We start from the raw sequence: 24,455 nt of genomic DNA, 5'->3' as shown, positions 1-24,455 counted from the left end.
TGGCCAATCTCCGTCAGGGGCACAGACGGAAGAGAGAGAAACCGAAAAGACGGAGGAGCTGCTAAGCAAAGGGCTTGTGGCAGGAGGGCTCCGTATCATTGAAGAGGCTCGGGATTCAGAGGCTGCAGTGTTACAAGGAATGGACGTTGGAGCTGAAGTGCTGAGTAATCTAGGGAGGTTGTACGAAACCCAGAAAGAGACCTGGGTTCAAGCATTACAGGCAATTGAGAGGCCCAAGCCTGTGTCGGCATACGAGAGTTGTGGCTTCGCCTTGGAACACGCGACGATTCAAACGGAACTGGAGGGGCACACTGGTGAAAGGTATCAGAACTTGCACACTAAAGATTTCCAGGGCCTCGTTGGAGCCAAGAGGAGGAGGAAAGGACACATCGGAGAGACGAGCAAAAGAGTGCTGGAGAATGTTTTCCGTGTGAAACAGTTCCCGAATTCAAGAGAAAGAGAACGTATTGCACTACGATGTGGACTGAGCACTCAGCAAGTCAGAGTGTGGTTTACCAATAAGCGAGCTAGAAGTAAGAACAAAACCTAGTAATATACAATGAGTAGATCTAGTCTTCAGCATCTTCTCTATAGCTAAACTTCCTAATTTCCCCCAGCCTCTTTCTGGCCAAAGAAAGAGCTCCTTCGAGCTTGAGGATTTCGACCTGTTGCTCCATCTCAGCAGTACGATTTTCATGTGAGGTCAATTTGGAATAGTCGACTGAGTTTTGAAACTCTTTAGTGTGAAGCAGGCTACTGACTTTAGCCACCAGTGCTTTACAGCAGGAGTTAACCTCTTTGGAAGCGGCTTCCAACTTCTGATGACTCTTCGACATGTAGTCCGACTTAACACGCGAAGATGAGACTAGCTGAGCAGTGGAGGCGGCCACCTCATTTGAGGCCACAATTAGTTCCTCACTGGAATTCCTTCCAGCTAATACGCCATCTGCTATTCTGATAAGGACTCCTGTAGCATATGCAACTTGCTTAGCTGCCGAAATCAAGCCCTCAGTCCACCTATTGTTCTTTTTGTAAAACAAGGCTCTAGACATGGTTCCTTTTCCTTTTGCAACGATGTCATCCTGTGCTTCAATACAAGACTGAAGAAGTATCCTGACGGCGTTTATGATCCCACTAGAACAGGAGATGATCGACTCGTTAACCTCTAAGACGTTGCCATCCTTTATCTCTAGCTTGCTCCTCGAAGACATATCTGCCAGCAAAGCTGCTGCATCTTCAATTGCACTCTGAGTGTTTGCAAGCTCCCGATCAAGTAAGGAGTCCAATTCCTGTGTAGATGTACCCGATCCGAGCACTGGGTCCCGGAATACCTCAACAATCTCCATGAGACTTTGAATGATCTCCTGGACGTTGATGTTTCCATTTATAACCTTATCTGTCTTGTCCTCTGGTTGAAGAGGCTCAAGATTCTCTGAGAACAAAGCTTCAAAGAATAGCTCGATCATGTTGGCCAGATCTTTTGATCCCTCAACAAGGACATCCTGAACATCGTCCTTTCTATCATTCAGCATACCTTTGACCGATGAGAAGACGTCCTCGATAGAATTTGTGAATTCCATCAGGCTTCTTATCACCACCGTTTCACTCTCCCCTTGCATCTCGTCTCCAATGTAATCAGTCATACTAGTTGCAAACTGTGTGCTGAGATGGGAAGCCTTTTCAAGCATGGTTCCGACATACTCTGCCGTAATGTTTCTCGATCCTATGAAGCCAGGAGATTCCAGTTCAAATGCAAATCCATGCACTCGGTCTATACTCAACTTCAAAAGTGTGTCAAACAAAGAACGCATACGCTGGAGCACATGAATTTGTGCTTCCTTCTGTTGCTCTGCAAGCTCCTGCATCGTGTCCTCCATAGCCTGTTGCATTATTTGAAGTTCCAATTGTGGGTCCCCATTCTGATCTTCGCTTGACCTATTTTGTCTAACATCCTCTAGTTCCTTCTGGTGTCGCGAAAAAATAGCTTGAAGATTCTTAGCATTTGTTTCGTTCACAGCCTTTAACTGATCTTCTAAGTCTCTAATTTTAGACTCCAAAACGAGGAGCTGTTCTGAGTCATTACCTTTCAGTCTCTCCAGGTTCAAACGAGCCCTATCTCTCTCTTTGATAAGATCGGCAAGTTCAATGTTTTTAGCTTTCATTTCTTTCTCCAACTTCTCACGTTTTTCGACAGACTCCTGTGCTGATGCCGCCTTTTGTTGAGCTGTCTTGAACTTATTCAATAATCCCAAATGCTCCTGTCTAAGCTGAGAATATAATTTGGCCAAAGATTCATACTTATTTCGCCAATATGTCACTTGTTCTTGCAAATAAGAACATTGTTGAGACTTGGCTGTGACCTGCTCCTCGCTAGTTTGACTGATTAAGCCGATTTCGTTTTCCAACGCTTTAACTCTCTGATCATACTGTTCCAAAATCAACTGATCTCTTTCATGCTGGCCACCAAGAGCAAGAAGATCTTGTTCAAGCTGTGCCAGTTTTCCTTGAGCCTGACGTTGAGACTGATCTGAAATTAATTGCTGCCTTGCCAACTCCTGGGACAGAGCTTGTTGTCTCTGTTGCTCCTCCCAATACTGGGCTTGCTCATGCTGCATCATTTGCTGCTGTAGAAGCTCCGAACGCTTCCTTTCCTCAGCCAGCCTTTGCTGTTCTTCAAATTGTTCTTGCTGTTTGGAATAGGTGTCGACGACAACACCTGTAGGTTGAACAGATATCCTATTCACAGGGGTCGACTCTCGTTGATCCTTCTCCTTCAATCCGTTATCCAAAATGGAGCTCTCAGTATTTGGCTCATTGGAATCGACCATCAGGCTTGGTGGAGTTGGAGGAATCTTTGGAATGCTGACCAATGTTGATAAGTACTTGATAGTCGAACAATCTGCATAAAAATCGTATAGTCGCCTATGTTGAACATCGAACTTGTCTTTCAGAGGAGCAATAACATCATCAGACTGAGATGATCTATACATTGCCCTCAACATGGAAATCAAAAACTTGTAGATACCGTAAGATTCCGCAATCAATGGAACCAAAGCGCTGATGATACACTCAGAATCCCTGTTACGTTGCACCGAAGAGAATATCACTCTCTGAACGCCATCTAGCGAATCCTGTAATGAAAGCAAGTCCAAAATAGATTCAAATCCTTCGTTGGGATCGCTGACGGCCCGAAGAGAAACATACTCTTCGTACTCGAACATTCCATTGAAACCTCTATGATCATGATGGAAATGCAGTTTTTGAATCACATAAAAGACATACTCTTTGATCAAAGGGCCATAACCTTTCAAACCGGAGCTAGCCGAGAAGCGTCCAATGCTTTCAATCCAGCTAATATTTTTATAACCTCCAATCAAGCAAGAAGGGTGTCCCTCTTGTAAAACCTTATGTATCACAATCAATGCCTTGAAGAGCTGAACTTCATCAGACTGGATTGGCAGAAGTTTCAGGACGTGCCAAAACTCCCGCGAAGATTTATGATCCCATGTGTACAAAATACATGCTCTGACGTGTTTTCTCTTAGGGGCTACCTCATCGGAAGAACAAGCCTTTTTCAAACTTGTTTGGATATCAGAATCTGAACGGTTACCGAAACCCAACATTGTCGTAAAGGTTACTCTCAATTATGATATAGATAATTCGAAAATATTGTTCGATATTTGGATTGACCGTAAAATAGTAAATCTAGTTTTTAGACATAGGTCTGACTTCGCCCGGAAATTTGCGGGGCTCAAAACAAGGCTGGTTCCTTTTTCCAAACTACCAAATAGCTAGTACTTATTCCTACTCATTTTTCGTAGTCTGGCTCTTGACATCGTATTATATAATGCTACTTAATTACTGCACATCTTCTACCTATCAGACTACAAAACTCGGTTCTTTGGGTAGATAGAACATGGCTGTATTTTAAAGCCGTTTCTTGGAAGATTAACTTGGAACAGTTGTTATTCGATTGTCGTTCATCTTTGAAAATTGTGTTTGAAAACCGACGAGAGTCTTTATTATGAACAAGCTAAATAATACCATAATTATTGAAAAGTTACCACCGCAAATTTTTTGATAATTTTAACAAGAATCCATTTGACAACTATTTACTAATTCAAATTTATGAGCTCCATTGAAAACTTGAAGTCGTTTGGTATGTATGATGTTGTATCCAGGATATGATTTCATTTCTGGAGCGTTGCCATTCGTATTCTAACTTTTACTTGTAGATCCTTTTGCAGACACTGGTGACGCAGAAACTCAACCAACAAACTATATTCATATTCGGATTCAACAAAGAAATGGTAGAAAAACATTAACAACAGTTCAGGGGGTCCCAGAAGAATACGATTTGAAAAGAATATTGAAAGTTCTGAAAAAAGACTTTGCCTGTAACGGAAATATTGTCAAGGATGATGATTTAGGTGAGGTCATTCAATTACAGGGAGACCAAAGACTGAAAGTTATGGAATTTCTTATTCAGCAGCTAGGACTTCAAAAGAAGAACATCAAGATCCACGGATTCTAGACAATGTGTCGACTCCCGTCAAAGTTGCGAAGCTATAAAGCCACCAACATCGCGACTCTTTGTGACTCAAATTACTTTGATTTTTATATTGATAATTCATTGCTATTGATATTATTTCATGCCCTCTTCTTTTTTGGTAAACACTGTCCTTTACATTACATGTCTTATTTAGGAATGTTCACACTTCTTCTAAATAACTTGTTTACTAATGAGGTGTCAAGCATCTTTTCTGATACTTTATCATGCACAAAAATAATATTTGTTTGTTTTCTTGATACGATAAGTAACTCGATGTCTTCTGACTTGAATCTTAAAAAGTCATGGAACCCTAAGCTTGTGAAAAATAGAGAAAAAGTATGGGAAAAAGAACAAGATCTTTTGTCGAAACGCAAAAAGCAATCAGCACTTGATTCATCTGTTGGTCAAAGGAGCCGAGAGCCGTTCAACGACTCTATCACTGACAATTCTTTGCCAGAGATCAGGTGGATGTACGAAGAGAACAATTCTCACACGAGGAGTAGTGAACCCAGCAATATTCGCAACTCCGGAGATACAGCCCAGGATTACTTGAACAAGTTACGACCCGCTTCTCACAATTCAAGTCGACTAAAAAACAAAAAGCCAACCGATGTTTCCAATGCGCAATATCTGGATGGGAAACAAAAGAAAAATAATGATTTGCGAAGTGAGGATCCAATGACTAGGTTCACGAATAGTCTACAGAGGGGCACGCGCAGAAATGCTTCTAAGGTAAGGAAGACAAGGGTTTCAAACTACAACGAGCTAAGGAAATGAATATACGCAATTTCCGTATCATGAAAGAGTCGTCATTTTTTAGCTTGAGAAAGAGCCTAGTCCTTACGATTTCATTTTTCAATCCCAACGATAACTCTTGAATTTTCAAGTTAGTCATGTAACTTCGAATCTCTTAAAACTCTTTACTCACTGCCTCAGGTATTATATTACGTAATAAGCTGATTTTGAAGTAAATAATAAAAATGCTTTTCGTTTTCTACTTCAAATCTAAAACGATCGCTCTTTCATAACCAATGAATTCGTTGATAGGAATAAGAAGTAGCAGTCAGGCTCGATCAAATAGATCAAGAAGTAGATCTTTATTAGGATCGGGACATAGCTCCATATCTACCTCACGTTCGGGATCGAGATCCAGGTCGAACTCGAACAGGGGGAGCTCTTTTAACGTTAGAGGATCGGTAGATAATTACTCCTTCACTGGTCTCAACGCACCAGAGAAAAACATGGCATTTGATGATCCTAAAGAACGCAATTTGGAAAAAGAATTGGAAAGAACTTTTTGGAGAAAGTTCAGGGAGAACGTCGTTGATAATGACGATACCTGGATCAAGCTTTTCTTAATTTTGTCATGCCTTTCTGCAATTATAACCCTCGCAATTGAGTGCGCAATTTGTGGGCTTTTTATGGATAGATTCAAGTTATTAGCTACTGGTACCAACGATTACAATCCAATACTTGCGGTTTACGGATACTACAGATCTTTTTTGAAACAAAAAAGGTACGCAATGGGTGCTTACCTGGCCCTTTACATTTATGCTGAACTCTATCTTGTGATAATGACTTTAATTGTCCTTTATACTAGAAATGTTTACCATCTGATGTCTTCTGTTTTGTTTCTCGCAGCCATGGCCATTTACTCTGGAATCCAATATAACGAAATCACTACGACAATTACAAGTTTCAACACATATAATCAACTTTTCACATCAACCACAGACGCGTTTCAATCAGGTGTTGAACAAGCAACAAGGAAAATCAAAGGACTCTCGATTGCCGTTATAGTGATTGCGAGCCTTGCATGTCTTGTACAATCAGCCATAGGATATAAACTGAAAGACAAATTTCAGCAATTCACAGGTGAAGCTGTTGGTAACAATAGAAAAATGATTTATGCAAATACAGTGTTCAACTTGCACAGAGATGCCCTTCTACTGGCATTATTTTTTGCACCAGGCTACTTCTTACAGTCTGTTATCATCGCTCCAAACAAATCTGACGCAGAATTTGGGTTGACAATAGCAGCATTGGTTCTATCTTTTTTGGTGGTTTTTGGAGCAGACTTTTGTACATCAAGAGAAAAGAAGTTGCCATCAACTTTTTTTTCTGCATGCTGTACAATCGGTCTAGGATTTATTGTTTTCAAAATTGTCCGCGTTTATCTGCGGTATCCGTCGAACGGCCAAGATCTACCGGGACGAAAATCAGTTGTCGCTTTTGGTGTGATAACAGCTGTTTTATTGCTTTGTCTTATGATATTATTGTTACAAGTGATACGAAATTTTGAGCTTGGATTATACAGCATATACGCTGGAAACTACAACTGGTTAGTTAAAGCAAGAGAGAAGTACCAGGAGGAACTAGATCAAAAAGTCAAGCTCGAAGTTAGTAAAGATGCCGCTGATAATGCTGTCCCATCACATAAGATTCAACACGAAGGACAACAAAATGGCGACTCCCCGATAAAGGTATTACCAGATAGAGAAGAACTTGATTTCTAAAATATAAATTTGTGCTCCTTTGACTTAAATTGGCCTAATTCACTCTGTTTCTGTCAGAATCAAGCACGATATACTGTCACCAGTGTTCACCTCCAATTGGCATAAAAATTGTTCGTCTCCCTCAAGCGTTCTTTTTCCTTTAGAAAACTGCAACTCACTAGTTTGTAAAGTATCAAGGTTGCTGACGTATTGTGGAACGATTTTGCTTTCCTTCATCAGGCAAAGAACTTTGCGACGTAGAAATCCGAGTGTTGTACCTAGATCCGGATCACTGTAGTCGTCTGGACCAAATTCAATGTAATAGACAACGGGACGGCTTAACACCAAAGTTGGCTCTTCAAGTTTTGAACGAGACATCCTGTAAATATTCACCGAAACATACACATGTGAGCAATGAACTGGCTTATCCGGAAACAAGACCTTCAAATCTAACCTTTCATATCCTAAAAGATTAGCGGCCCATAGTATGAGTTGGCGAATAGTGATGAAAACAAATGCGTACGTGAATAAAATGGTAATGGTAGAGGACCACCTCGATGACATCAGTTGCCTGGTCAAGTCGAACTTCAAGTAGAATGACTCTATCCTGCGATGAATATTTATGGCATACGTTGTCGGCGAGACGATCCAAATGGCTTGAGAGTAATTACCTGGCGAAATATTCCACATTTGATTCACTTCGGAGATAAAAAAATCTCAAGATAGATAGTTGTTTAAAAAAACCGTTCTCGGTATGAACAATATCAAACACACGCTCAATATTGTTTTATTGTTAACGCTGTCAGCTGCAATTTATCCAGCTATAAAGGCATTCAGATCCCACGAGAAAAAGATCAAGCGAAATGGATCTTTAGCAGACTTGATTGGAAATACACCTCTCTTGAGAATAAAGAGCCTTTCGGAAGCCACTGGATGCGAGATTTACGCAAAAATGGAGCTGTGCAACCCAGGAGGCTCCGCTAAAGATAGAATAGCATTGGCAATCATTGAAGATTTTGAAAAAAAGGGTATGATTCGTCGTGGAAAAGGAGATATCATTTTTGAGGGGACGTCGGGATCTACAGGTATTTCTTTCGCAATGCTGTGCAAAGCTTTTGGATACACAGCTCACATTTGCCTGCCCAATGATACGTCCCAAGACAAGTTGAACCTTTTGAAAATGTATGGGGCAGAGATCGAGAAAGTCAAGCCAGCTTCTATTGTTGACCCAGACCAGTACGTAAATGCTGCAAAGAAGGGAGCAAAAGATATAGCAAGCAGTTCTTCAGACATAAATGCGGTATTTGCAGACCAATTTGAAAATGACTGCAACTGGAAAATTCATTATAGTACAACAGCTCCTGAAATATGGGAACAAGTTAACCACAAGCTGGACTATTTTATTACAGGATCAGGAACCGGTGGGACGTTGGCAGGATGTTCAATGTTTTTCAAAGAAAAAAGCTCTTCAATAAAATCAGTTCTCGCAGATCCCCAGGGATCTGGTCTGTTCAATAGAGTGAAATTTGGTATAATGTACGATCAAGTGGAAAGAGAAGGTACACGAAGACGCCATCAAGTGGATACATTGGTTGAGGGGATTGGCTTAAACAGAATCACACATAATTTTGCCAAGGGTGAACCTTTTATAGATGATGCTGAACGTGTACTGGATGAAGAAGCTTTGAAAATGGCTAGATATTTGAACGAGAATGAAGGATTATTTTTGGGGTCTAGCAGCTGCGTGAACGCGGTTGCTGCAACCAGGATAGCGTTGACCAAGGCAAACAAAGGGGACACTATTGTTTTTGTTGCATGCGATTCGGGTACTAGACATGTATCAAAGTTTTGGAAGCACGCTCTGGACTACGATTATACCTCGGATCTACGTGAAGTCGTGAACTGTAAATAAAAGTCTTATATACCCTCAAACGCGTTGCTGATGGTCCCCCTTTTTTGCTTCTTTTTTGCTTGAATCAATTCCTTCCAATCACTTTCAAGCTCCCCACTTTCAAGCTCTTCATCCATCAGTAAACGCTGCTTTTGTGATTGTTTGGCCCTCGTGGAAAAGTCAGGGGAAAGATGCTTCATTGATTTGGATTGCGCACTCCATGCCGCATTCTTCTGCTGCTGAGCCAACTTCTGCTTTTTTCTCTCTGCAATTTCAAGCTTCTTTGCCTGATCTTTCATATCCGCCAACCTTTCCATTTCCTTCTGCTCGTTAAGATATTTGTAGCTATCAAAATCGAAAGATTGATCGATCAAACCTCCTTCTGGAAAGTCATGGATGAATTTATTCTCAGGCATCTTTGGAAACCTGAAAATGCCAAACAATTTAGCGAGATTCCAATAATTCAGAGAGGAAACACGAAAAATAGACGAAGCAACATGTTTGGAGTAACATTTGACATAGCTAACAAACGCTCTGATAGCCTTGTCATGCCTTCCTCGGTCTACCATCAACCACTTTTGAAGTTGCTCATAAACAAAGTTATAATCGTCTGGTTTAAATTCCAGTTGAGATAGCGGACGTAGAGACACATTTCTGAGTCTCATGAACTCAACGTAGTTTTCCTCTAGTCCAGGACTTAGAAAGAGAATGGACGAACCAGATTTTCCTGCACGTGCGGCTCGACCACATCTATGCACAAAAACATCCGGGTCAGTTGGTGGGTCAACTTGAACGACCAAATCCATGTCAGGGATATCGAGACCTCTGGCTGCAACGTCTGTGCTGAAAAGTATGTGCTTATATTCACTGGTATCGGAAAACTGTTGGAGCGTTTTTGTTCGTGAATCAAGGTGTAATTTTCCGTGAAGAGAATATAATTTAACTATCGGAGCTCTGCAAGCACTGTTGGTTCTTTCGACACATTCTAGAAGATGGTTGAATACTGCAAAAAAATAGGTGACACAGGTACATGTTGGAAAGTACACTATGGCCCTTTTGAATTGAAAAGTTGTTAGAATATGAAGCAATTTTTGTAACTTTTGAGACGAATCAACAATATCATAATTTAAACTCAACTCAGCTGGCGTGATATCACTTTCCAAGCTATCTGACTTCACAGTTATACGGATAGGATTGGTCATACCCATGCGAAATGCCTGATCCACAATTGTTGATATAGTTGCTGAAAACATGCCTATTCTCTTTTGGCGGGGCAAAAGCTTTGAAATGAGAGAAACTTCGGTGGAGAAACCACTATCCAGAAGTTTATCTGCCTCATCCAAAACAAAAACTTGGCAACTTGACGTTTTAACAGAGCCTTGTTGTAAAAATTCCAAAGCTCTCCCGGGGGTTGCAACCAAAATTTGTGGACGAAATTTCAAAAAGAGTTGAACATCTGCAGTAACATTGCCAATTCCACCAACAACAGCTTGGGAGCTCAACTTATGTCTTTCATCAGGATTAAACTCAAGAAGGCTATCGGTTACAGTCTTGATCTGTAAAGCCAATTCTTTGGTAGGACACACTATTAACCCCCCAAAGTGACCCTTTTTGAATGACGATTCATTTCTGATAAAAGCACAAACCTTTTCAACTATCGGAATCACATATGATAAGGTTTTACCGGAACCAGTCACTGCCTGTACGATGACATCCTTGTTATTGGAGAACATTGGAATAGTAGATGCTTGCACTGGTGTTGTCTTAGTGTAACCCAAAGAAATTAATGCTTCTTGGAGCCAAGGGATAAGCGAATAGGGAAGAGAGCCCCATGACAAGTCTTGTCCCTTTTGCATTTACTCGGTGAATTGCTAAGAGAAAACTGGTCTTACTTTGATAAATCTTTGTACCTCGGATCTATCTAGAAATTTGTGTAAAAATATTTTTTTTGAAATATTTTTTTTGATAGCTTGGGTTGGTTTCGAGAGAGCTTTATTTCAATCGCCAAGATCATCAGTTCGCGATTATTTGATGAAAGGGATCGAAATCATCAATAACAAGCGTGCATAATAAGGTGTTTGAATCTGTAATAGAAAGTTTAATGGACTTCTTCAACAAAATCTTGACACAATACAGAACTACCCCAAACGTTTTTTCATTATACAACAAAATCAAACTCCTCATAATGTCTGAATCCCAGCCGCCAAATTATAATGAATGGACAAAGGAACGGCTAATAGAGAAATTACAAGAATATGAACTGAATGACAAAAAGCGAAAATCGGGGCAAAGTGAGTTGAACTTGTCAGATGAGACTTCAAAACAGAAAAAAAAGAAACCTAAGACTTTTGACTTCACCAGATACGAATTTAGGAAAATAGCTCTGAAATTTGCCTATCTTGGATGGAATTACCACGGATTGGCTTTTCAAAAACATATGAATGGAGCGGAGACCGTCGAGTCTGAGATACTGAAAGCTTTACATAAAACCAAGCTTGTCAGCTCGATCGATCCAGCCTGTTGCGAATTCAGTAGGTGTGGAAGAACTGATAAGGGTGTAAGTGCAATGAATCAAGTGATATCCCTGAGTGTTAGATCTAATTTGTCTGGTGAAGAAATATCCAACTCAAAATACAATGAAAGAGAGCTCAACTATGTGAAGATTCTAAACAAAGTTTTACCACCAGATATCCGCATTCATTCAGTATGTTTAAACCCTCCAAAGGACTTTGACGCAAGGTTTTCTTGCACTTACAGACATTATAAATATTTCTTCGAATCAGATGGATTAAACATAAGCAAAATGCAGGAAGCAGCTTCGCTGTTCATTGGCGAGCATGACTTTAGGAACTTCTGTAAACTTGATGGATCAAAGCAGATTACAAATTACAAGAGAACAATACTATCTTCAAGCATCATCCCATCAGAACATGGAGCAAATATTTATGTTTTTGATCTCAGGGGATCGGCCTTTCTGTGGCATCAAGTGAGATGTATGATGTCCATACTTTTTTTGGTTGGGCGCGAACTCGAACAAAAAGCGATCATAACCGAGCTTTTAAATCCAGCACTATATCCCAGTCGCCCCAACTACAAAATTGCAAGTCCTTTCCCTTTGGTTTTGTTCGACTGTAAGTACGACGAAAAGACGACTAATTGGATCAAATGTACCACATTTGACGGTCTTCATCTTTTAAGATTCAATCAACTATGGGGAGACCTGAAAACCAAATCTACAATTATCTCGACAATGAAGAACGTTTTGGGGAATGGAAAAACAGAGTCTACCAAAACAATCAATCTTGAAGAAGGCCGAATTCACAATCCGGCAACATATGTGCCCATCTCTAAAAGAGAAACATTGGAAACAGCCGATGAAGTAAATGAAAAATGGATGCTAAAAAAACGGGGTTGAGATTAATTGGTGTTTCGAAATGATATAGATCACTTGTATTTAATCTTTTTTTTTTCTTCGAGACGTTTTTGCATAGTTTGAATTCTTTTTACAATCTACTGACAGACTTCGAGATCTTGCTGATACTTCATTGCTAAAAATGGTTAACATATCCGACAAGATTAAAGAAATCCAAGATGAGATGTCCAGAACTCAGAAAAATAAGGCCACTGAGTATCATCTTGGGTTGTTAAAAGGAAAACTTGCTAAATATCGCAGGATGCTTCTGGAGCCTGAACCGGGATCTAGTCAAGGGAGTAAGGGACAAGGATTTGAAGTCAGTAAGAGTGGAGATGCTCGTGTATGTCTCATTGGATATCCTTCCGTGGGAAAGTCATCGTTCCTCTCCAAAGTGACCAAGACCCAGTCTGCTGCCGCTGCATACGAGTTCACTACGCTGACCTCAGTCCCTGGAGTTTTGCATTACGAAGGGGCAGAAATTCAGATTGTTGATTTGCCAGGAATCATCAAAGGCGCCAGTGAGGGAAAAGGAAGGGGGAGACAGGTGGTGGCAACTGCAAAAACTGCAGACTTGATTTTGATGATACTGGACGCTACAAAACCGTCTGATCAGCGAGAGAATCTCGAGAAAGAACTAGAGGCAATCGGAATTCGACTGAATAAAGGGAAACCGGGCATAGCAATCAAACAAAAACAGTCAGGAGGAATAAAGATGATTTCGCTGACTACTCCAACAAATTTAGATGAAAAGCTGGTTAATTCAATTCTCAAAGATTACAAGCTTCATAATGCAGAAGTCACTGTCAAAGATAAAGATGCTACTGTTGATGATCTGATTGATGTTTTGAACGAAAAACATGTCGTTTATATTCCCTGCCTGTATGTTTACAACAAGATTGACGCAGTCTCTCTCGAAGAAGTTGATAGGATTGCTCGTGAGCCGAACACAACTGTTATGTCGTGTGAAATGGAGTTGTCTATCGATGATGTGATTGAAGAGATTTGGTATAGACTTGATCTTTCTAGACTTTACACCAAAAGAAAGACAGACAGGCCTGACTTTTCTGAGCCACTAGTGGTTAGAAGTCAGTCCACAGTGGAGGATGTTTGCAACTCAATACACAAAGATTTGAAAGAAAGTTTCAAATATGCATTGGTTTGGGGTTCTTCGTCAAAATTTGGAATGGCGCCTCAAAAGTGTGGACTCGGACATCGGGTTCATGATCAAGATGTTGTTTCAATAGTGACAAAATAAGTTCAAGGATTCAATTTATGCTCCAAATGCGAAACCCATGTTGCTATCTCACTCTTATTTCTCAGGAATACTTCATGACTCTCAGTTATTTGATTTTCAAGAAGATCGAGCTTTCGTTCCCACATTGACATTTTCAAGTTCAATTCTTCAAATTCCGCGCTTAGATTTCCTAGGAATTCACACGAGGATTCGACTTTAGTCAGTAATAGTCCAACTGATTTGATTTTTTTTACCAGGCTGCCAGCTGAAGGGTCAAAAAATGCGAGCTTGCCCATCCTGTTGTATAGTGACTCGATCTGACAAGTGATTGCTATGTTTGGGGTTTTCATAATCTGTCCTAAGGCTGATTCATTGATCCTGATATTATTTAACGTTGTATCGTTATCATCGAACAAGATCTGATTGCTAAATTCCAACTTCTGACTCATCTCAGTCAGACGCGAATTGACTGACCGATTGTAATCGTATTCCTGATACGTTCCTAAGTGTTCTTCGATCTGGTTCAAACGTTTCAGTAACTCGGCAACTTTTGTTACCTCCTCCGATTTTCCCATGACTCCCAATCCCAACTCGGGGGACTTTTGATCAACGTATATATCAGAGGCCATATCCGACTTCACACGTTCAATCTTGTTCATGAGTTCGTTCAATACAGAGACCCAGAGCTCTGGAAAGCTTCCCGAACTCGGCTTGAAGCCCGCAAGAGTCGCTTCATCTTGAAACGAAGAAATGAGACCATCGGCGAGATTCTCCATATTTGTCTTCTCGCCCATGTAGTTCGATTTCCTGGTTGCAAGACCATTCACGAGACTGGTTGTTTCAAAGTGGGAGAATAACTCAAGATTGGCAGTTGCATTTCCAGAGTTAAGACAGATGTTAGGATGTGTATTTTCGTTTGATTCTTCGAGCCCAAGATCAGCTATCGGAGCTAAGCTCTCGAGAATTTCTGGCTCATCACTAATTGTCACCTCTTCAGAGAAATAATCGGAAGAAGCCATCAGCCATTTCGCCTTTTGCAATACTAGTTAAAACCTGCTTTCGCGTTACTTTCGTATATTTATTTTTCGCGGTGTATAACGAAATTTCAGACTTCAATACACAATATATAACGCGTTACAGATGATAGTCGGTAGTCTGTAATAGTCGGAATCCCATCGAATATATCAACGACTCTCATAAGAACGCATCTTTTGGTATTTGTGCCCGGGAATTATTGAAATTTATCATAGCTGTATTATAATCCCAATTGCTTTGCTCGCACAACATTATAGAATATTGTGGTGTTAATTTCGTATCCTCGAAAACTCGGTTGAGTATCTGTTGTTGTGATAAGCTGAGTTTGGACACAATGTCAGCTGGAATTGCCGATGATGGAGCTTGAGCGACTGGTAGGCCCGATGCTGCCGGAGATGAGCTAACGGGACCTCGGTGTGAGTCTGAACTCCATCCTCCTTGACCAGAGTATTGCTTCAAAAGCAACATGTCTGAAGCAACGATATAGCTCCCTCCCGTACCTGCAATCACGAGCAATGACCTATCGAAAGATCTTTCTGACAACTGGCTGCGACTCGAAGTGTGATAGGCTGTGTATTTACTTCCATTTTTGAAGTGTCCTTCCTTGTTTGATTTTTTTGGTGAGCCAGTCTCGACGAAGCTTCCATGCACACAAATCTCCATTGCATTTAAGATAGGAACAGAAACGACTTCAATTGAGTAGCTGCTTGGATCCTTGTCAAGCCTATGTTTGGAAGTAGGGAGAGACTGGAAAGCATCCGATATTGGATCTCTGCCTTTGAAAACTTTAGACATTCGAGACTTTATGCCAGAAACTCGCATCAGATTTCTTGAGTTCGAAATGTAAGATCCCCAAGAACTAGCAACGGAATTTGGTGTTCTCGAATCTTTGATCGATATTGATGCTGAAGAAGCCTCAACGATATGAGTTGTATCAAAATGATAAGAGAATTGGGATTCAGGAGTAAAGAGATTCAGAAGACTCATTCTGTCATTATCCCAAAAGTTCAAATAAGTTGTGATGAATTGGATTGCAACACTTTGTAATTCTGGAGATTCAAAGAAGGAGCTAGCACAAGGGAATGGGAAAGACAATAAATTGGTCAACTTGCCTTCGTCTCTGACAGGCACACCATTGAGAATCGACAACCTTGGAAAACATTTGATAATGTCACTTGAAAATGACGGACTGTCAATCGGATTCCCGACGATCCATAGTTCTCGCAGATAAGGAAGTTTATTTTTCAATTTCTCAATGGTCTCAATTTTGGTTATGTTGTTATTTGAAAGAGCTAGATTTTTGAGAGTGGGAAATGAAACCGCAACTTCAATCAAATCTTTTTGACTGTTTCCAAGATCGTTGTTAGATAGATTTAAAGATTCGACTTTAAGTTGCTGTTGAGATGCAATTTTCATGAGAGCCAAAAAAAACTTGGAGGCTGTTTGAGTAGTCGCAAATAACCCTTGAAATTCTGGATTCATACCGTTCCTTAGTCCATCCAAATTCAACATCATTGTTCCTGGATCGTAGCGAGAAGCAAGTATGTTTTTTATAAGGGTGACTGTATTGTTCGATTTGGATGAATCGATGGCCGAAACAATGTTTATTTTAAGACTTTCACCGGCAAATCTGATTCCGTTGTACTTCACCAGGATGTTGGCGTCTTTTTCAGACTTCACAGATGCTGTTAATACCCCTGAATTGCGGTCAGCGTTCACAATTTTGAGATTAATTTTCGTCTTCCGATGGATGAAAGAAACCAGGTCTTTTTCGTTAGCATTTGTCCAGCCTGTGACTTCAACAACAGTTCCACGTTCCGCATTATTGGTCGTGACAAAGCCTTGATTGCTTGGACTTGCAGAATAATTTCGATTATCTACAAGATTCTGGTTCAAGCCAAAATTGGACTGAAACATATCAAGTTATGAAAAGGCTCTATGATTTCTTTCACACTAATTCCCATTAATCTTGTTAATGGATAATGGACACTTGAGAAGCTTCCTGACAGAGTTTATTACCGACCCAATCTGTTACTTCACAAAAGAAATAGGAAAATTTCTTTCGGTCCAAAAAAATCTCTGCACATTAATATACTGAATGAATATGAAGGAATTCTGACATTCTTTGACAGAGAAATTTCTGGCAGGAAACAAATCGAAACAAGATTGCAATCTGATGGCTGAACTTTCATTTTTTGATCACTAAGGTAATGAAATATCATTCAAAGGTGATTAGTACAAGCCTCCTTCAAGTATTCGACCTACACAAGATTTTACATCTTCAATAGTGAGATTGGATATATCGTAATGTCAGTCATATTGATCGGAAAAGTTTACAGAAACTCTAAACATCAAACTTCAGCCAGTCCAAATCCCTCAAAGAACAGTTGTCTGGGGGCTCAGCTTGTTCAATTTTATCCGTATCCTTTGTGGCTTTTTGTTTCCCAAAATAAGGATCCTTTTCAACAAGAAGCTCAGGACGTGGGGGATTTTCATCGAAATACAACCCTTGGCTGTTGATACCCCTCTTAGCTTGTATCTCCAGATAAAGATTGTTAGGCGTAGATCCACGACGCGAGAAGCTGTTTGATGGAACGCCAGGAACTGATCCCGGAGAAGAAGCAATTGAAGAACTTACGGAGAAATTTCGAGATTTCAACCTTTTGAATCTTGGAATATCTTGAGGTTGAGATTGATTCGCGGAATATTGGCCGGACGACGCGCTGAGCGGCGAGAAACTTGATGGCGATTGAGATGCAACGGGCGTAGTCGCGAGTGGTGTATTTGAATTCGATTGCGGTTGAGAGTTCTTTGGTATAGGCTTTGGAAGAATCGGAACATTTCGATGTCTCTGCGATGCTCCGTAGAAATTGGCGTTTCTGTAACTCGGGACATTTACAGAACCATTAGGCACACCAAATGTGGAATGAGGATAAAGATCGGTAGAACTTCCAGGAATACTCTGGTTTGGAATGAGTGAAAATTCGGGATAGCTCTGAGACATTAAATAAGTTTGCGGCTGGTTAACGAAGGCTCCATGAGCTCCAGCATTATTTAATGGGCCAAAGGATTCAGGGAAACCCGGACTATGGGATGTAAATTGTGGATGTCCTTTAGACCGAGAATAAGATCCTGGCGAATTGAAATTGAACTGTTTAGTATTTGAAGGATAGTGTTGTATCTGGTTGAACGGCTGCCTTTTTGAATTTCGCTTCTTGATAATATCAGTTTTTAAAGAAAGAGGACGCATTGTACCATGAAGTTTTTGGAATAATCCACATGCGTTGCAAAGTGTATTGCCCTGTGGATCTCTTCTCCAAAGAGGAGTTTTGGTGGTTCCACAATTGAAACATTTGGATAGCTGTTTTGAAGGTGATGAAATTGAATGCCTATCTAAGCTGGAATTTTGTGAAATGGAGTTTTCGTGACCTTTAGATTCATATTCATTCTTGTGCATTGGTATCGGAATTATCGTCTGTCTGTCATTCCATGTAGATTGTGCAAATTGAGAACTATCCTTCGGCGATGAAGACTCAATAGTTTCCGAGTTTCTAGAAATCACATTCGTTGAACTAGAGGACACAGAAGGCAGCGACTTCAGATGTCCACCTGTAGCTCTAGATATTTTATATCTCTCCAGAAAATCCGGATCGTGGTCGGCAAATAGACCCTTGTCGTTTTTGATTTGGAGAAGGTCGTCCAAATTTGTTTGCAGCAATTCACTGAGCTCTTTCGACTTTTTTACCTGTGTAATGTTGGGGCTTTCAGACATTGAAAGAGGCGTTACAAGATTATCGCTTGAGGTACTTTCGATTCCTTGAGTAACACTGGCCTGAGAACTGTCTCCAGGAGGAGTGATCAGGCTAGAATTGGAGCTCTGATCGTGACTTCGGGAAATAACGCCTTTGGAATGAGAAGAAGTACTGGGCTTGGAATCCTCATTCCTCACAGCTAGTGGAGAAGTAGACAATTGAGAAGTTGAGGAAGGAGTCAAAGCTGAATTGTCATAGTCGGTGAAACTAGGCACTCCTTCATGAGGAAGCAGCTCATGTTGTATCCTCCTAGATTCTTCTCTAAGTTTCCGATTTCTTATCCGTGGATAAAGCGGTAGCATGTTTCTGGCCGTAGAATATATGTCCCATATTGAATTCGGTTCCATTTTGCTGTGAGCTGACAATATGTTTGGGCTTGCTGGATGAATAACAATAATACCCGAATTCAATGTGACGTAACTTTTTAACTCAAAAAGAAAACCGACGTCGACTTAGTGTAATAAGTTCTTGATGTTTGCAATAAAAGATTGTTTTGTGTCTTGTAGCTTTACGACTTGATACAGCCAAACCAGATGGAGTCAAGAACTTTATTAAAATGTGGTAATGAGAAAAAAAACTTTTACATTACGTAAGATGACATAATGTTTTGAGTAAGGGTTGCGCGGCTAAAGTTTTACTGCCGAGATTGACTTTCCGCATTGATCAAAAAAATCAAGTGGAAAACCTCAAAATATTCCTGTTCAGTAGTCTTCAATACAATGAATGGGCTTGATGGACTCAAAAATCCAGATACATGTAAAACACAAGGATTATGACCGGAGGAAGTACAAGTAATGAAAGATATAATTTGTAAGGTCATTAAGTATTGGATAGTTTACGTTTCTCGTAAGTCGAACGAACTCAAGCTTCCCATCAACGATTATCAAAAGTCGTATCGACACTCATGCATTCGCACCATGTTTCTTGAGCCGTTCTTTCAATTTTCTTTCCTCCTCATCTAGCAAGGATAATCTCAATGCTTCTTCAATCATTCGCTCCTCAATGTGCAGATGGTCGGAATGCGAGTTTCTGTTCAATAAACTACTTCTTCTTTGTGAACCGCCATCATACCTTTCCAGTGGTTCGGAGGAGGGCCTCCGCCTTTCGTAAATCAAAGAAGATGCATGGAGTGCAGTTGCGGCAGCAGAGCGCTTTGCCAATTTGGACTTTGCATTCAACAGTCGTTGCTCCCAATCAGGGCGGATAAAATCAACGGTAATAACACCAGGGGCAGTAGCGGGAAGGGAACCTCGCCTTTGTCTAGCTGGAGCAGCGGATAAATAATTTTTGGGGTTTGAGTCTGGTTCGCTTCGGTTTACATTGAACGAAGTTGAGTCATCAGAGTTAGGAACGACCCCAGATGCGTCAGATAATATAGTTGATTTTTTGGGTGATGTACCAGAAGCTGAATGCGACTTGGTCATAACGTAGCTTAGTGATGTACGTCTGGCAGAATCAGAAATCGGGTGAGTATCAGGGAATCCCGGATCTTCTTGGATGACAGGTGTGGAAAACTGGAAGTCTCTTGGTGGTCTGCCTCCGATACCTGTCCAGATATTTGGCGCATGATAGGTAACACCGAAGTCTGCCATTGCACAAAATGGACAGTTCACAGGTTCACTTATGAGTTCTTCACTGCTGGTTTCTTGATTATCAGTTACATTTGGAGTATCACCTTCATCATGAGGCGGGTGAGGATCAAGACGCTTGAGTTGAACGAAACATTCTGTGCATATTGGTTGCACACAGCATCTAGATAGATTCAGATTAGTCGGATAATAAAGGAAGCATATTGGACACTCAATTGCACCACGATAAAGAGCAAGGAGCAAATCATCAGAGGGAATATTTGGGAAAGTTTTTATTCCCATCTCGCTAGTTGACTTATCCCTGTTATAGCGAGTTTCTGCCTCAAGCTGCAATTTGACAGCTGTTTCGGCTAAACTCCTTTTGAAGGCTTTTTGTTCCTTTCTTCGTATTGAACCTGCACTCTGATGAATCTTGTGGTCGTCTGGATCTTCTTCTTCTTCTGGGTCTATATTTTCAACCGGGGCATGTAATGGCAAAGACCGAAGAGCCTTTAATAACTCATCATCCGTCCAATTTTCATCGTAGTCCTGTAGCGGTGTATAAAATGGTGAAAGCCTTCTGTTTGTGATTAGTTCTCGAACTATTGAAGTCTTATAATTTAAGCCTCCTTTGTAATTTCCATAAGGGGCCAAAAACCCACCATCGACATTCTCTTGGTAGCGAACAATAAGATCAAGCATGTGTTCCTCTTTTAGTCTACGCTTTTCTCTGTCTTTTTCCTTCTTCTTCTTTGAAAGCCCAACCAAAGACCTGGACGTTGACAAGTTATCCTTGGAAAAGGAGCTCGATGCAGATCTTGTCTCTTTAGCTGGTGCATTACCCATTGTGGTAGTTCAATTATAGTGATATGCAAGCCAGTGGTATATGAGGGCCAGATTATACTGGACTGAGAAACCAAGTTCTAGTAGCAAAAATGAATCTTAATCAACAGGTTGCTAATTCTCAATGCTTGATAGCCTTCCTTACTTATGTTCAGTGACAACAATCTTCTCAGTATTGATATCGACAAGTATAAGTGAATAGAGAAACCTGGTGAATCCAATTAGTAACGAATCCTACTATACAAAGATTCTAAATCACTTTTAAGTTTATCGGAAAGGCTCGGTTTTTTTGTTTTACAAGTTTTGTTGCACTATTATGACTGCTCCACGGCAAAAAATATTTGGTGGGGAGACGAAACAAAAATAGTTAGCTTTTTCTACTTGAGAAGATCGTTGCTATAGAAAACAATTTGATCACTGCCGAGATCTATCAAACACTTCCATTTTGATAAAAACTTACACAAGTTTGAAGACAGACAATCTGTTCCAGCTATGGATAATATCAACCAGAGCAATTAATACAGCGATCGAATTACTTATCAACCACAGTTTCTCAGTAAGGACACCGACACACCATGACGGGAGCAAAACATTGGGCTAGGAACAGTATAAGCTACGTGCTCGATCCCAGTAATCAAGAGATGTCAAATCATGGAATTCATTCGCTCGGTGTGAACTCCCTTGAGTATGATAAATCCAATGAACTTTTGATTTCTGGAGGTAGAGACGGAATGGTCACTATCTATTTACCCACAAGGAGAGAAAACGAAGGTTTAGTTTTTGATGAATTCGATTCTAAACGACAAAGCAGCTACGAAGTCAAAAGATTCATTAAAGATAACCTGTCAAATGAAGAAAGGATCTTAGCTCTGGAGCAGAGCATCAGAAAGGGAATGCATCATGAACGACGACAAAATTCACAATTTCGTGCCACTAAATTCTCTCAATTACATCTTGATTGGATTACAGATTTGAAAATAATCGATGACAAGCCTTTAGTTGCATCTTGTTCACATGATCTGTCAGTTAAGGTTTGGAACTATAGCACCAATACAACATCGACGATAGGATTTCACGATGATTATGTGAAGTGTTTGGCGTATGATGGGAATAGTCTCGCATCGGGAGGCCTAGATAACACAATCAATATCTGGGACTTGACAAAAGAAAAGCAGGAATCTTTTTTCAAGAGTAAGACAGAAAATGGGTCAATATACTCAATCGCCAGTCTCGGAAACATGATCATTTCAGGTGGACCTTCTCAAATAGTACAATTGTTTGATAAAAGGACTATAAGCAAACCGATTAGATCGTTTGTTGGCCACACGGACACGATTCGCTGCCTTTCTTTGAAAAAATCTGCATTTTTATCGGGATCGTCCGATTCTACTATCAAGCTCTGGGATCTCAGGACTAACCGCATACTCCGAAACTTTGATATGCATGAATCTTCGGTATGGTCTCTCTATGTTCCAGAAGATCAAAATGAGTTTGAGACATTTTTCTCTGGAGACAAAACTGGAAATTTGATGAAAACAGACTTAAGATCGTCAGACTTCAGTTTTGATATCTTAAAAGAAGATTATCTTGACTCCAGAGTCAACAGAAATCTTGGAATTACAACTTTAATTTCCAATATAAATACCAACAACAAAGAAGGTATCGGTGAGTCAGAATTGAACCAAACAAGTGGTGTCTTAAGTATTACAGGTTCTCATGATTCGATATGGACTTCAAGCTCTAATCCAGATTTGGAGTTCATTACAAGCTGGCCCATTCCTAAGACCGATAAATTCCTCATGTATCAGGGAATCAAATTGAACAGGAACTTATCGTTATTGAATACAAGCAGTCGAAAGTCTTTTGATTCATCACCAGGCGATAATTTTGATATTGCCAGTCAATTGTCGAGCGAAAACTTAGATCACATTGATGACGTTTTGATGTCTCAGATGAGAATGAGAAAACCTACTTTTGACATAGGAAGCCCTATTGCTCGTGAGGGCAGCGGAAGGGTAAACTTCGTGCTCGAAAATTCTGACAGTGAATCAGAACTTGAGGAAAGTCGCTATTCCTATTTTGTGAACGTCAACGGTGGACCAAGTTCAGAATTCATCTTGAGCGAGAGAGGCGTCGAGAGCAAGACTGAAAATGGAGATCCAGAAGATACATTGGAAATCGTTTTCCAGAGATTGCCTGAGAGCTTACTTTATGCTACACCGTTCGTCAGAGAACCGTTTGAAGCTATAACGGGGGCACACGGACTCATAAGATCACGTCTCTTAAACAACAGGCGTCACGTTGCGGTTATGGATGATGATGGTCAGGTATTTCTGTTCGATATAGTCGTCGGCCGACTGATAAAAACAATAGATCATACAGAATACACCTCAGATATTAAGAATCTAGAGTTGAACGACAGATTTGACCAGATAGTTCAGTCATTACAGTCTCAGGAATCTTTGCCGATGTGGTGCACTGTTCAGGCAAAGGCTGGAAAATTATTGATTACAATGGAAGAGTCAAAATTTGCCAACTGCCAAATATACCTGGATGAATTTGAATCTAGTTATGATGACTATACGATAGATTGCCATGAAAAACTAGATCCAGAATCATCGAAAGTGAATATCGGTGAGACGGTTCTCAAATCATTGATGGTTGAATTTACCGAGCTAGAAAAAAAGAGTTTGAAGTCTAAGACTTTCACTGAACTTGCAACCCAGCCAGTCACTAAATCGACTTCCTCGAACTCAACTTCGGTTTTGTCAAAAATGATCAACAAGGAAAACCTGGTCTCTTTAGCAAGCGTTAACGAGTCTTTGGGAGAAAAATCTCAAAGTGAAAACGAGAAGGACAAGCCAATAAGAAAAATGTTTGGAAGACATCGTCCTTCGATTACGTCTACCCCGTCTTCCAAGGGTGTAACAGATACAGGAAAGAATTTGGACGATCACTCAAAGGCCTCAACTGAAGAACAGATAATTGAGTCAATCACAGAATACCGAGAGATGCAGAACGCTATTGTATCGGGACAATTGAAAGTCAAAAAATCAGTTGATCATAACCCGCTTATAGGGATGGACAAAAACATTATGATAGTGATCAATGAAGAGGGACAAAATGCTACCAGAGCGCAGCTCAGCACAAAATTGACGGAGATCGAGAAAAGATTCGATGACCTTGAAGGTACAGTTCCATTATGGGCTTACAAATACTTGCTTTTTGGAAGTGCACTTATAAAAGAACTTCCAAAGATTGTATTTGTGCTTGTACCTCATTCTTCAATTAACGATCCCCTGATGAAAGACTTCAACTCCAGTCGTTTGAATGCCAATCCGCAATTGAGAATCGCAAGAGTAGCTGACTTCGTCAAAGAAAGGCTTCCTGATTTGTTGCAAGATAAGAAACTTCAGTTGATTTGCAAGGACCAAGTCCTCGATCCCAAAATGACGTTATTAACCATCAAATCTAGAATTTGGAAAACAAGTGGAGATTTAGAGCTTGTTTTCAAATTTTTATCTTGAATCTATTTATTTGTGCAGGAAATATACTATTACCCGGCCTCGATTAATGATACGGTTTTCTTGTGGAAGAAATTTTTAAGTTC

General features: G+C 40.3%; 15 protein-coding genes across 15 annotated transcripts; 8 read left to right on the top strand and 7 right to left on the bottom strand.

The window, feature by feature from the left end:
- Positions 1 to 550, top strand: OGAPHI_003543 (uncharacterized protein; the record flags this gene model as incomplete). The annotated part of the gene is made up of 1 exon (XM_046204528.1): positions 1 to 550. A coding segment is annotated over one exon (550 nt), but the record flags the coding sequence as incomplete, so codon positions are not given.
- Positions 551 to 569: 19 nt separating this feature from the next.
- Positions 570 to 3,623, bottom strand: OGAPHI_003542 (uncharacterized protein; the record flags this gene model as incomplete). The annotated part of the gene is made up of 1 exon (XM_046204527.1): positions 570 to 3,623. One exon carries the CDS (start codon positions 3,621 to 3,623, stop codon positions 570 to 572), a length of 3,054 nt encoding a protein of 1,017 aa, XP_046061676.1.
- Positions 3,624 to 4,128: 505 nt separating this feature from the next.
- On the top strand, positions 4,129 to 4,534 carry OGAPHI_003541 (uncharacterized protein; the record flags this gene model as incomplete). The annotated part of the gene is made up of 2 exons (XM_046204526.1): positions 4,129 to 4,159; positions 4,263 to 4,534. 2 exons carry the CDS (start codon positions 4,129 to 4,131, stop codon positions 4,532 to 4,534), a joined length of 303 nt encoding a protein of 100 aa, XP_046061675.1.
- Positions 4,535 to 4,825: 291 nt separating this feature from the next.
- On the top strand, positions 4,826 to 5,329 carry OGAPHI_003540 (uncharacterized protein; the record flags this gene model as incomplete). The annotated part of the gene is made up of 1 exon (XM_046204525.1): positions 4,826 to 5,329. The coding sequence occupies one exon, from the start codon at positions 4,826 to 4,828 to the stop codon at positions 5,327 to 5,329; it is 504 nt and encodes a 167-aa protein (XP_046061674.1).
- Positions 5,330 to 5,583: 254 nt separating this feature from the next.
- Positions 5,584 to 7,068, top strand: OGAPHI_003539 (uncharacterized protein; the record flags this gene model as incomplete). The annotated part of the gene is made up of 1 exon (XM_046204524.1): positions 5,584 to 7,068. The coding sequence occupies one exon, from the start codon at positions 5,584 to 5,586 to the stop codon at positions 7,066 to 7,068; it is 1,485 nt and encodes a 494-aa protein (XP_046061673.1).
- A 39-nt stretch (positions 7,069 to 7,107) lies between these two features.
- Positions 7,108 to 7,737, bottom strand: OGAPHI_003538 (uncharacterized protein; the record flags this gene model as incomplete). The annotated part of the gene is made up of 1 exon (XM_046204523.1): positions 7,108 to 7,737. One exon carries the CDS (start codon positions 7,735 to 7,737, stop codon positions 7,108 to 7,110), a length of 630 nt encoding a protein of 209 aa, XP_046061672.1.
- Positions 7,738 to 7,801: 64 nt separating this feature from the next.
- OGAPHI_003537 (uncharacterized protein) lies at positions 7,802 to 8,959 on the top strand (the record flags this gene model as incomplete). The annotated part of the gene is made up of 1 exon (XM_046204521.1): positions 7,802 to 8,959. The coding sequence occupies one exon, from the start codon at positions 7,802 to 7,804 to the stop codon at positions 8,957 to 8,959; it is 1,158 nt and encodes a 385-aa protein (XP_046061671.1).
- A 5-nt stretch (positions 8,960 to 8,964) lies between these two features.
- On the bottom strand, positions 8,965 to 10,794 carry OGAPHI_003536 (uncharacterized protein; the record flags this gene model as incomplete). Its single annotated transcript, XM_046204520.1, has 1 exon — positions 8,965 to 10,794. One exon carries the CDS (start codon positions 10,792 to 10,794, stop codon positions 8,965 to 8,967), a length of 1,830 nt encoding a protein of 609 aa, XP_046061670.1.
- A 329-nt stretch (positions 10,795 to 11,123) lies between these two features.
- Positions 11,124 to 12,353, top strand: OGAPHI_003535 (uncharacterized protein; the record flags this gene model as incomplete). Its single annotated transcript, XM_046204519.1, has 1 exon — positions 11,124 to 12,353. One exon carries the CDS (start codon positions 11,124 to 11,126, stop codon positions 12,351 to 12,353), a length of 1,230 nt encoding a protein of 409 aa, XP_046061669.1.
- A 139-nt stretch (positions 12,354 to 12,492) lies between these two features.
- Positions 12,493 to 13,608, top strand: OGAPHI_003534 (uncharacterized protein; the record flags this gene model as incomplete). The annotated part of the gene is made up of 1 exon (XM_046204518.1): positions 12,493 to 13,608. The coding sequence occupies one exon, from the start codon at positions 12,493 to 12,495 to the stop codon at positions 13,606 to 13,608; it is 1,116 nt and encodes a 371-aa protein (XP_046061668.1).
- Positions 13,609 to 13,610: 2 nt separating this feature from the next.
- Positions 13,611 to 14,606, bottom strand: OGAPHI_003533 (uncharacterized protein; the record flags this gene model as incomplete). The annotated part of the gene is made up of 1 exon (XM_046204517.1): positions 13,611 to 14,606. The coding sequence occupies one exon, from the start codon at positions 14,604 to 14,606 to the stop codon at positions 13,611 to 13,613; it is 996 nt and encodes a 331-aa protein (XP_046061667.1).
- Positions 14,607 to 14,781: 175 nt separating this feature from the next.
- Positions 14,782 to 16,539, bottom strand: OGAPHI_003532 (uncharacterized protein; the record flags this gene model as incomplete). The annotated part of the gene is made up of 1 exon (XM_046204516.1): positions 14,782 to 16,539. The coding sequence occupies one exon, from the start codon at positions 16,537 to 16,539 to the stop codon at positions 14,782 to 14,784; it is 1,758 nt and encodes a 585-aa protein (XP_046061666.1).
- A 427-nt stretch (positions 16,540 to 16,966) lies between these two features.
- OGAPHI_003531 (uncharacterized protein) lies at positions 16,967 to 18,781 on the bottom strand (the record flags this gene model as incomplete). Its single annotated transcript, XM_046204515.1, has 1 exon — positions 16,967 to 18,781. One exon carries the CDS (start codon positions 18,779 to 18,781, stop codon positions 16,967 to 16,969), a length of 1,815 nt encoding a protein of 604 aa, XP_046061665.1.
- Positions 18,782 to 19,336: 555 nt separating this feature from the next.
- OGAPHI_003530 (uncharacterized protein) lies at positions 19,337 to 20,848 on the bottom strand (the record flags this gene model as incomplete). The annotated part of the gene is made up of 1 exon (XM_046204514.1): positions 19,337 to 20,848. The coding sequence occupies one exon, from the start codon at positions 20,846 to 20,848 to the stop codon at positions 19,337 to 19,339; it is 1,512 nt and encodes a 503-aa protein (XP_046061664.1).
- A 572-nt stretch (positions 20,849 to 21,420) lies between these two features.
- OGAPHI_003529 (uncharacterized protein) lies at positions 21,421 to 24,372 on the top strand (the record flags this gene model as incomplete). Its single annotated transcript, XM_046204513.1, has 1 exon — positions 21,421 to 24,372. The coding sequence occupies one exon, from the start codon at positions 21,421 to 21,423 to the stop codon at positions 24,370 to 24,372; it is 2,952 nt and encodes a 983-aa protein (XP_046061663.1).
- Between the last annotated feature and the right edge of the window lie 83 nt (positions 24,373 to 24,455).

The sequence above is a fragment of the Ogataea philodendri genome (genome assembly GCF_020536065.1).
Source record: "Ogataea philodendri strain CBS6075 chromosome Unknown scaffold19, whole genome shotgun sequence".
NCBI classification, from domain to species: domain Eukaryota; kingdom Fungi; phylum Ascomycota; class Pichiomycetes; order Pichiales; family Pichiaceae; genus Ogataea; species Ogataea philodendri.
This window is presented reverse-complemented; position numbering and strand designations above follow the sequence as displayed.